This window comes from Physcomitrium patens, chromosome 13, assembly GCF_059467195.1.
Source record: "Physcomitrium patens ecotype Gransden chromosome 13, ASM5946719v1, whole genome shotgun sequence".
Classification (NCBI taxonomy): domain Eukaryota; kingdom Viridiplantae; phylum Streptophyta; class Bryopsida; order Funariales; family Funariaceae; genus Physcomitrium; species Physcomitrium patens.
The window spans coordinates 5,091,367-5,103,609 of record NC_143422.1 but is presented as its reverse complement, the minus strand read 5'-3'; the positions used below and the strand labels follow the sequence as shown (position 1 = coordinate 5,103,609).

At 37.6% G+C, this 12,243-nt stretch overlaps 1 protein-coding gene across 1 annotated transcript; it reads left to right on the top strand.

The window, feature by feature from the left end:
* Nucleotides 1–3,669: 3,669 nt before the first annotated feature.
* Nucleotides 3,670–8,489, top strand: LOC112290160 (uncharacterized). The gene is made up of 13 exons (XM_024536158.3): nt 3,670–3,889; nt 4,497–4,600; nt 4,921–4,994; nt 5,272–5,343; nt 5,601–5,629; nt 5,931–5,981; nt 6,305–6,361; nt 6,573–6,632; nt 7,023–7,105; nt 7,304–7,451; nt 7,702–7,752; nt 7,926–8,030; nt 8,215–8,489. Exons 1-13 carry the CDS (start codon nt 3,809–3,811, stop codon nt 8,359–8,361), a joined length of 1,062 nt encoding a protein of 353 aa, XP_024391926.1. The 5' UTR covers nt 3,670–3,808; the 3' UTR covers nt 8,362–8,489.
* Nucleotides 8,490–12,243: the final 3,754 nt, after the last annotated feature.

The window sequence follows — 12,243 nt, the reverse complement described above, 5'->3', positions numbered from 1 at the left end:
GTTTTTCCTCTATCAAGTCAAGATGGTTGTAATAACTTCTTCCACAATTGCATTTGTAATAAACACAATAACAACCATTTTGTTGCTTGCACAAGGTCTTAATTACAATGCTATATCCTTCACCAAAAGCAAAATGATTGAAGGCCTTTTCTATGGCTTCAAGGGATGGAAATTCTTTATTTGCTACAGTTAGCAAAGTGCAAAGATTACACTCACTAACCATTGACTTTTATAATGTCTATTCCAGCAATAATGACAACTCTAATGTTATGGTCACTTCAACTAGCAATTCTTCAACTCCAACTCCAACACAATTGTAGAGTACACACTTGACATGATAGTTGACAATTATACGACAATATCTTAAACAATGTAAATTGACATAGGTTGGTTGTTGAACACATTGGCACATCCATCCTATATAAAGAAATGGTGTCTGTGGCTCTTGACTTGGAATAAGAGTATTTTGCTATTGCCATGGAATAATAGAAGATAAATTTTATCTTCAACCAAGGCACTTCAAGAATGCAACCTTGAAGAATAATTGTGTGTTGTCTTTATTCTACATTGGCAATCCATTTGTTTTTGATATGGCATAAATTGTTTGAAAGGTATATAAATGTATGGCTAATATTAATGAAGTAGATGGCAGAGTGTCAAATGGTAAAGGAGATGCTCAAGATGTAAGAGTTATTTATTATACGACTGGTCTATTTGTAAGGAGATAATTTATTAATTAATCACATCATAGTGTATGTAGCTTTAGTTAAAGTATATGTGACAATAGGCATGCCCAAATTATTAACATGAGATTGAATCCATCACATGAAAGAGTTTAAACTACTATATGGAAGAATATAGAGAAAAGTTTAAACAGCTTTAGGGAGGAGTAGTCAATTTGCTATTAACTCTCCAATCAACTTTATACATTTGTATCCTATTTTTTTGTTGAAGTTCCCAATGTAGTAAATGCAATAGTTTGTGTTTGGTTTAGTGGCTAATGAGAATGGAATGATTTGTATAAATTATTCCATTCCTGTTGGAATAATTCATACAAAGTTGCCATAATTAGCTATTGGTAGTACATCTGGTATATTGTTGCTATTGTGCAAATCAGAGCAACAAATCATCGTAACTTTACATTTCCAGATGTTTCCATTAACCTTAGATGGCAAGTCAGGTTCATACACAAGCCAACCTGAAGTGATCTTTTCTGCCAAAGTGTAGGCAACAAGTAAACACTTTTGCTTTGTAGAATTGTTAGTATACTCGGATTGTTTGAACTGGATTGTGTGGGCAATGGTAGAAGCACTTGAGGAAAACCGATCACAGTAGGGTTCAGTTTGCGCATGCTTGTTATTTTAGTAACCACCTTTCAATAGCGTGCGAACTCAGTGATAATTCTTGTATTACAAATCGATATCCTCAGTGTGATCGATTTCAGTTTAGTGACGCATATGTTCTCATCACAAGAATCTAACAAGGGAACTATATTCAGCAACACGCATTCCATCCAGTCCTTCATTAATTTACAAACTATTAACACTGGGCTGTGAGAATGCTGTCAGAGAAAGAGCAGCTGTACATTAAACACTTCTAAGTTTTGAAACAATGTAAAGCTCTCATTACGAGAACGACAGCCTCAGGATTTTTGGTGAGAATTTCGGTCTGAGGATAATTTTCATATTGTGAAATGAATTGGTGCGTAGGGAGAAAATGCAACCGTGCAACTGGCTTTTGGATTCAGTTTGCAATTTCGAGGATGTATATGGATAAACTTTGAAGATTGACTCCACCACCACAGATACCTGAAATATAATGACATTCGGCTCACTTCAACAGTGAACAGAAGGGATGCTGGGACTGGAGCTTATTGGGTACCGCATAAAACTCAACAACAAAACACAAGCATTGTAAGCAGAGCATAACAAGAGGACTTCTGAATGTCGTGTTGATGATAATAGAAATGCGGAACAGAGGATGAAAAACCCAAAAGTTTTCAAATTGAGTCCTATTTTCAACATGCCATGAATCTAAATCTAAGTCGGTGTTAAGATTTTATTTTATTTTATTTTATTTTCTTCAAAGAGTAAATTGTCGCGTTTCTTAATAAATTGGCAGATGCGACACAACATATGAAAATGGGGTATCAAAGATGCTAATAGCAAAGTAGTTATGTGAACATATAGAAGGTGAAAAGCTTCTCGAAGCATCCTGATGAACGTTAAATGTTGGTACACCCATTGCAGCAATAATAGATTTACATGCAAAAACATCTCCCTGCAGTTTGAGAATCTTATGATTCCGAGAACCCAGCAAAGCGGTTTGAAGCAAATTTGGTGGGTATGCACTAGCTCTCTTACTCACTTACCCCTGTGGAAGGAACAATGAACAATACATAGGCTTCATGTAAGCTGGAGTTGGTACAACAGATCTAGGACTGCATAATCCAAATTCTCAGCGCAATACACAGGCACCAGCACTGTAATTAAGTTGCTAGATCTTCACAGCTCCTTTACCAAATATTTAAGTAAGCGCATAGACATGCACAGAGAGAGAGAGAGAGAGAGAGAGAGAGAGAGAGAAGTTTTCGACTTTGAATCTCTACGTAGAAACTATTGTCCTCCCTATTTATTGCGCTTCACCAAATTCTGCTCGTCAGTGACTTGTTACGGTTGTGAAAGTCTCTCTACCCACCCATACTCTCCCACCACCTCCCAGAGCATCTCAGCTGACGATTGATACCCATGCACATGGACCTTCAATCACAGACTCGGGCTCCCAGTTTTATCTGAAATGTTTCAAAGCATATTATGTGGTATCTCCAGAGAAAGAGGCCTTCAATGACAGCCATTCTCTTCAGTGATCAAAAGATAGGGCAAGATTACCAGCCAATTCATTGGACGGCCATAAGCATGGTGAAATTTCTTACAGACGACATCTCTTGGAGAACCAACCATTCAGGAGTTGTTCACTGCCAGTAGCCACTACGACAATCACCGTCCTCAAATTTTGTAACATGAATTCCAGTTTTCAAATTCCTGCAGCACTCAATGGTAATAGCGATTACTGTAAATATTCCTATAGATCAGGAACAAACTGTTAGCCATGGCTAAGCAGCGGAAGTCCAATCACTACCAGCACCAACAACTTCACAAAAGATTAATAACAAATTTTGAACGGCCCGTATTCACTGATGGAATATCTGAAAGAATAAGCCTAAGTATGGAGCTCACCCTGTAGTTAATACTTTTCAGAATTGTTTCTGTAATTTCGAATTTGTACTACAGCACACTTCTTGCTTCCTGCTGATGTCGAAAACGCGTTTGAAAGACAGGCAGCCTTACTGGAGGTTCCCACAGCTCAGAAAGCTAATGAATATCAGAAACAATGGAGAAGTTCAGTGACTCACGAGCATAGATCGTGGCATCAGTGCAAGTATATGTAAAGGACAAATTCGTGCAGCAAGCTTCTCCCGGATTGTGGTAACGTAAATATCGTGTAGAGGTGACAAAAAAACACTCTGCATCCCCACATTGTCTCCCACTCTCTCCAAACTAAATGTGCAATGTTCTATGGTGTTCATTCTGCAACATTACGAGTCACACTAAATTTGTTGGGCATGAGATCGGTGAGCTTTGTTGGGCCCTGATCGACTGTGAGGCTCGGTGCCGGGCCTTACGGCACGGAACCCTGGCTAAAAAGAGCCACAAAGTCTTTGTTTCTTTGTTGAGCTTATTCGCGAGCCCGCCCCAGCTCTTGAGATTGCTTTCTACAAGAGCGAGACCCATCTGTGTGATCAAGCAGCATGCTTGTTGCAGCCTATCGATTTGTCCTCTGCGTCAAGAAATTTCCGTTTGCCTCATCGTCCACGCCACGCGTGCGTTTGGTTCGTTTTCCTACTCTGCCGCATGCTTGTAACTTCGTCTTGCGCTCACTCCTTTTTCTCGTCTCGGTTTATTGATCCCTTCTTGTGATTCTTGTGATTTGTGATTGATATAATTTTCTGGAAGCGATCACCTAATGGTGTGCAACTTGGAATAATTCCTTGATTGTTCAACAGAGTGGTTTAAAATACAACTCCATAACTCTTTTAATTGGCTTGTTCTGTCCGGTCCGAGACTTGGTTGGTTTAGAGTGTCTGGGTGTTTGATTTTTATAGTTTTGAGTAATTTCGTAAGCGATTAGCTCGCCAATCTGAATCATGCCAAAGATTTGAATCTGGATTATCTGCTACTCAATACTTGAAAGCTCAATGCTAGTGTTAAAATTGGGAGAATCATTTTTACTGCTTGCGGCCACCATTATAATGTAGGCGAGTGGGTTTTTAGGATGATTTTTTCTGCCAAAGGCATCCGAAGCTACGTAAAATCTAAACTCACCAGATATCAGTGCAAGTCAAATGGAAATTTAGAGTTGGTGCATGTTGCAACCGTTGCATGTTGAAATATTTGTGAATTGTAAATGATTTTTTATGTTGTATGAATGGGTTTCAGGTTACTCGTAGCAGGTTAAAGGAGCAATCCCTAAGGGTCCCAACCATGGGGCTGCCTTCAGTCTCAACCCCTCCTGTATCCTTCCGCGTGGATAGAATTGGCGGGTATGTGATACTTCACTTGCTTTTATTGCCTAGTATCTGGCTCCCCTGAATTTCACAAGTGATTTTCAACTGAGATTCTTTTGATCTTGAATATTGGAAGGTGAACATCTAAACTTCATCTTCAATTCAGACTTCAGCATAGTTTTAGACAAGGACGCAAGGAGAAGATCAGGTTTCCTTAAACGTGTGGCATTTTCAGGAAATATCTACACAGTTATCTGGAGAATACCACATGTTAAAGTAAGTATTTTTATGGACATTGTTGGCAATTTACCTAGTCAAGTCTCATTATTAACTTGGTTGATTGTTTCCATCAACAGACATGCTACAGAGATTGTGGACTTACGTGCGGACAAACCGGCTTTTCATGTTTTTTTCGTTCCCGGTAACCCAGGTTTGGTACAGAAAACTCACGGTTTTCTTCTTTTTTATTTGAACTGCTGCCGTTATTGAAAAGGTTAGCCTCACCATAAATATTCCACATGAACATGTTTACCAACCATCGTAGTCTTCATAGACGGCCTCTAACTTGCCAACTACGTGAGCTGTGACTCTGTTTCATGCAAGTTATCTTTCATATGTTGAACTATGTAGCCAAAACATATTTGGCTAGTGTTTCATCTTTTCTGCTTCTTGCTTGATGATCTAAGTATCATGCATCTTTATGAAAGGTGTGGTGGCCTACTACAAAGACTTTCTCGAGGCCCTGTTCGACCACCTCGCTGGTCAAGCATCGGTTACAGGTGCTATCTACTCCATTGATTTTCTTGTGTTCTATTTTCCACCTAACAATGCACTTTTCTTTAGCTGCACTGTGAAGTCTTTGCTTGCGTATTGCATTGTATGTTTATATTACAATATTTTGAGTAATTGCCTACTGCTGCGATGTTCGTAGACAATAAGATTTTAAAATACTTGAAGCCTTTTCAGATGCTACTCCTAGATAGTAGCAATGTTGACTGATGCAACAAAGTCTGAGGAATTTCTGTCTTTGTTGCAGCGATCAGCCATATCGCACATGTGTCGAAGGTATACTGCCCCATTCTGTATTTGATTCTAATTGGTTTCGATTAGGAATCATGCTGTCAAATTCTTAACCTTTGAACTTCCAGCTCTTTGTGTTTCTGGATACCTGTTTGATAATTTTTGCCGGTCAATCTTCATTTGAGCTGATTTCTAGTATTTTTGGGTTTCTTAGTTATCTGATCACTTCACACAGCAGATTCTATCGAATTCACAAAGCCAATTGGAGCAGATCTTAACAACAGATTGATGTGAATTACACATCACAGTAGTATGTTAATTGATACTTTTGAGCGTTTGATCACAGGATTGGGAGCTTGGAAGGTTGTTCACTTTGCAAGATCAAATAAAACATAAGGCAATTCCTAATTCTGCCTATGAAATTCTTCTCGAGTCATATATAGTTAGGGATCGATTGGTGATGATGCTCCTCAAATGTGAATGTAGATGAAGGAGTCTAATATGGTCAACTTGAGAATTTTGGCAGTAATGGAGTAGCACTAAGGCCTTACGGCAATGACGTAAGCGTCTTTGTTAATATGTGGTGCTTCAGAAGCTAGAAATGTGATAAATAAATGTATTCAATACCAATGTCCAGTGTTGTCATCTTTCGTCAGGCTGGTAGTTTATTACAAGATGACAGAGATCCTCTGGGTTATTAAGAGGCCGGGGATTGACCAGGTTGAATTTGTGAGAGACATTATTCTTCTAGAATCACCAGAAGTCCCAATTTTTCTGGTACGTTTTCTTCGCGAAAACCTGTGTCATGCTATAAATTGTTACTCTGAAGGGTGCCCGTATACCTTGAATTTGTTTCGCTCTCTTTCCTTACACAAAAATTTAATAATTATTTCCATATCGTCTTTCCGGGTCAAAAGCTATAAAGATCATTGCTTTACTTTTGTTAAATATCATTTTATCTTGATTTGAGTTATTCTGTATTACGCAGGTGGGTCATTCCATCGGGGCTTACATTGCTTTGGAAATCCTCAAGGAATTCCCTTCTCAGGTGGGTAGTGTTTATGACTTTCAGGGCACGTTCTTAATAAATGATCCCTCGCTGTTCCCTGAATCTTCTAAACCACAACATTTATGTCTAGTGGAATTTCTTGGCAGTTATATAGGAACGCCCCGCATGGTCGTTGTTTAAAGTCTCGCATTTGACATCATACAGTACATGAGCATCTTTCTGCTCTCGTTATCCTTTCTCTGATTCTTTTACTCTTCACAAGTTCTATCTCCCACAGGTGATTTTGTTTCTTTCGCTTGTCATTTCGATTTAAGATCCCAAACCCCCAAATTCGGTTTCTTATCCATGGATGAGGGAAGAAATTCATAAGATCCCGACTTATTTTAATTTCCAAATTTTAAAAAGTGTATTCGAAGACATCTTATGCAGGTACATCATGTTATTGGGCTTTATCCTTTTTTGACTTTGAACAAGCATTCGAAGTTTCAGAGCATCTTGGGACAAGTGGCTGCGTAAGAACACTCGATAACCCTGTTTACAAATGTGTACATGTTACAATTGGATGTCTGAAAACGTTGCTTTGTCCTCACAAGTCTTTTGGCGTGTGTGACGAAGATTTATAAATACTATTTACTTGAATAATGGATTGGTATCATCTCAAGAGCTATTTTTTAATGGATCAGCTTACCTATTAAATGTCGTTTGGGTAGGACGCCAGCACTTTGTACAACAATAAGCACATTTGCAGGTCTTGTGGGACGGCTCCCAAAAGGTCTAGGAAGGATTTTAGTGAAAGTGCTGTTAGGCCGTGTATGGGATCCCCTTGCTGTAGATGTGACGTGCCAATACATGTTACAGGTATTATTCCTCGCTACCTCAATGAAACCTATTTGTTGCAATGATCATTCTGGTTGAGAATACAGTTATATTATCGAAGTCCCCGTGACGTGTAATAACCCGACATATGTCATGACATCAAATTTTAAATTTTTAAGCTCACAAAAGCTTTTTTGTGACCTACTGTGCTGTACAATATGTTCCTTAACCTGTCACCTCTTACCAAATGGCCTGATTTACACCTTTTGCAACATTTTTCAACTTTGTGCAGAAAAATGTTGTACACAATTTCTTGTACATGGGAAGGACTGAATTTGCATCGGTAAGAGTCACAAACGTATTATATGATATACTCTTCACAAAATGATCTCTCTTAAAATGAAAGGAGTTGTATGCAGTCGTTCGATTTAATGTTTATGTATAGACGCAGCTACATGACATCCATGCATGACCAAGGACAAATGATTTCCTGATTGCATTTAGCTCTGTTTATAGTTATCTCAAGAGCCAGATTTGGCATACTTGAAGGAAAATCAAAACAAGACTTCATTCTTGTTTGGTATTGATGATCATTGGGGGCCATTGACGCTCCTTGATGAGGTGCGTACATGTATTTTGCCTCTTTCCCTCTCCTGCAACCCTCGTTGATTTGTAAGTTCTAAGTTCTAAACATTGAAACAAGTTGATTATTGTGCCTCTTCTTTTATCATGCCATCATGCTGATCTTTGAGCTCTCTTATAGTTCAATATCACCTAGCAAATTAACTCAATAAATGACCTGCAGATATCCGAAAACATCCCGGAGCTATATCTCTCCGTCGAAAGAGAAGGACACCTGCATGCCTTCTGCTGCTCAAAGGCGGGCTCCAACTGGGTAGCTCGTTTTGCAGCAGACACCATTCTTAGTAAGAAGCCTTCTGCTCGACTGTAGAGTTGTCCTGGATCTGGGCATCTAAAAATACCTTCTACGTCCCCCTACTGTATGTATTTCCTGGACGACTTATTTGACCAAGAGCCCATCTCTTCGCATCTCTTCGAATTCAAATCATTTTGAACCAAGTCCGCATGTGAGTGCTTTTGTGTCGCACACAGAACCTGTTCGCTTGTGAATCGAATATGCAGTGTTACTCTGCTATTCCAGTGTTCGACAGTCTCCAATATCTAAGCTATGTGGTGTCTCGCTATTTACTACTTGGTGCACTTGATGAATGGTCAAATACATGGAAGATCAATGAATGGTATGTTTGTACGACTTAAGGTAATTGATTTTTATAGAATGAATTTTGTTACCGAAGCATCGATTTATTTATTCCTTTATTTTAGTCTTACAAGTGAACTTGTGCTTCCAAATATGCATTGAGAATGTTTATCATACTTAAGAAAAATATTCATGGGATTCAATGTTGAAGAAAATACAAATTGGATACTGCCAAAGTCAAATGCAAAACATACTTTTTAAAATGTTGCATGAATTGATTCCATTTAACATTTAATATTACAATAATATAGATGGAAACAAAAGTACTTGATGATGGCTCAATTTATGCATAGATTCAAAATAAGAACAAAAATATGTAGTATAATTTCTAACTATGTCTTCTAATCATGAAAAAGAAATGAAATAAGTTAAAAGAAAATTTTCAAAGAGATGAATCTCAAAGAAAAAAAATCTTAAATACACTCTTGTCTCACTGAAAGGAACTAAAAATTCACTTAAAGATGATAAAAAAATAAACTAGAATGGCTATTGCAAAAAATAAGAAAACTAAAAAGTCTTGAAATAAGACTAAAGACTAAAAAAGTGCTAATAAGAGTGAAGAAGGCTTCATTCTTGCCTCCATATATACTCTTAACTAGGACTTGTGTAGCAATGTCCTATAAGATCTCCAAAACAAGTTGACTTTACAAGATATATATCGTAACTTATAAAACAAGTTTTCTATATGTGTACCATATAGTCAACTTGTTCTATAAGCTATCAACACATGGTTAACTTATTGACCAAGTTTCAAACCTATCAATCAACTATAAATACATGTAAAGTCAAAGCAATATCTATGAAGCTTTTAGAAAGCTTTTCTAGAAGGTATAATGACATTAACTTATTTTTATCTACTTTTATGTATTTCTACTTAATCATATAGATATTTATTAGAGTACCTATGTATATCCATGATATTACTTCTCTTTCTAAAAATGAGTTCTATGAGCAGTAGTCTTCATATATTGAAGAAATCTAAGATGTAACAAATTGTATTTGCCACATACTTTGATCTTTGTTCTCTTCGAAGATAGTTGATAGTATTAAGAAAACAAGTACTTAGAAGACACAACACTTAGCATCAGGAAGGTTGCACACAAAGAAAGTATGGAGTAAGATATCTCTCATTTCCAACACCCATTACTTATAGGTGGTAGTTGCTGCCCTAAAAAACAACGTCCACTTTTTGACTATTACACACACGGCCCTAGGATCCTTTTGGCATCTCACGAGTCCCAAGAGTATCCTATGTCCAATACTAATTACTCTTACGTCTTACACACATGCTCTTAGAATCCTTTGGTATCTCACGAACGACGAGGGTATCGTATGACATATACTAATGACTCATACTTAGTCTTGGGATATTCTCTTGTTAATACTTTATCCTTTTGACTTTGACTCTTGATCCATGACTTCATCCTATATCCATTGGATGCTCTTACCATATACCAAGAGTCAAACCTTTGACCACTAGTAACTTACCTAAGATAATATCTTATACAAGGTAATATTTTCTACTTTTACTTTAACACTCCTACTTTGCTATTGGTCAAATACATTTTAAGCCTAATGCCTTTTTCAACATGTGGTATCTATCCTTTACTAATGCCTTTGTCAACAAATCAGCAAGCATGTCGTCTGTTGCACAATACTTTATATCAATCACTCCCATTTCAATCTTCTCTCTTATAAACTGATGTTGAATATCAATGTGCTTGGTCCTTGAATGATGCTTTGGATTCTTTGCAAATGCAAGACATCCTTGATTTTCGCACTTCATTTGAGTTGCTTCCATTTGTACATCTCCAATGTCCTCCAAAAGTTGTCTTAACCATATTGCCTCTATTACACCATGGCTTGCTGCCATATACTCCGCCTCTATTGTTGACCTTGCAATTGTTGGTTGTCTCTTTCAATTCCATGAAATTACTCCCACTCCAACAAAGAATACATATTCCATTGTTGACCTTCTATCATTTGCATCTCCAGCCCAATCCGAATCACAATAACCATGCAAACTAATGTTATCACCTCCAAGGCATAATTTGAAGTTCAAAGTACCTTTTAAGTACCTCATGATCCTTTTGATGGTTGTCCAATGGATTGGTCCAGCCTTTGACATGTATTGACTCACAACACTTACCGCATATGCAAGTTCCACCCTTGTGCCAACCATTGCATACATAAGTGAGTCCACTGCTGCCTTGTATGGAACACCTTGCATTTGACCTTCAACTTCAGCAAATTCTTCATCCGTGAGCTTCATCAACTTCAAGTTTGCCTCCAATGGTGTTCCAATAGGCTTACACTCCTACATATTGAATCATTTCAATACTTCTTCAATGTACTTGCTTTGGCTCATTGTAATAGTCTTCTTAGAACGATCTCTTACAAACTCCACTCCAAAACAATAGTGAAGCTCTCTCAAATCACTCATTTCATATTCCTTTTCTAACTTTGCCTTCAACCAATCCATCATCTTCAATGTATTGATTAAGATGATTAAATCATCAACATAAATGATGACAATCAATATGAATTCATTTGATTGCATCACATATAAGGAATGATGAGCCTCACTCCTTACAAATCCTTCACTCACAAAGAATGTATCAATGCGTTGATACTATGCCCTTGGTGATTGCTATAGTCCATACAAGGATTTCTTTAACTTACAAACAAGGTGTTGTTTGCCTTCTTTAACAAATCCTTGAGGTTGATCCATGTAGATGTCTTCTTTCAAACTTCCATTCAAGAAAGCCGTCTTCACATCCATTTGATGCATCTCCAAATCCATTTCTGTCCGAATTGCCATAATGGTTTTAATAGTAGTGAATTTGGCCACGAGAGCAAATGTCTCATTGAAATCTACACCAAAAACTTGTGAGTAGCCTTTGGCAACCAATTTAGACTTGTATCTCACAATATTATCTATTGCATCCCTTTTGGTTCTAAACACCCACTTACAATCAATTTAAGATCAATTTGGTGGAAGTTCAGTCAATTCCCATGTTCCATTGTCCATGAGTGATTTGTATTCTTTTTCCATAGCATTCTCCCACTTCATAGCATCTGTGGACTTCATTGCATCATATAAACTCAACCGATCAGCAAGAAGTTTAATATTGGCATGTTCTTCACTTACTTGAGGAAAGATGTGGTCCTTCCACCATTCACCACGTGGTTTTCTTTTTCTCAAAGGATATCTCCTTTCATTTGAAGAAGACCCTTCTTCTTGCATTCCATCCTTCTTCTGCAATGCTTGTCTTTTCTCATTCAAAGGTTGATATTCTTCAGCAGCATCATCACCTTCAATATCTTCATTGTCTTCATTGTTGGTTCTAGCAATTGAAGGTACACTATGATTTACCTTCTTTGGCACTTGATCTTGACTTCTATTTCCTCCATCTTCATTATCATCATCATCTTCTTCTTCTTCTTCTTTCTTTGCTGAACTTGAAGATATGTCCACAAACACACCTTTACTCCCTTTTAGACACTCTTCTAAGTGCTCATAAGCCCTCTTATGCTCCAAAAACTCTACATCAT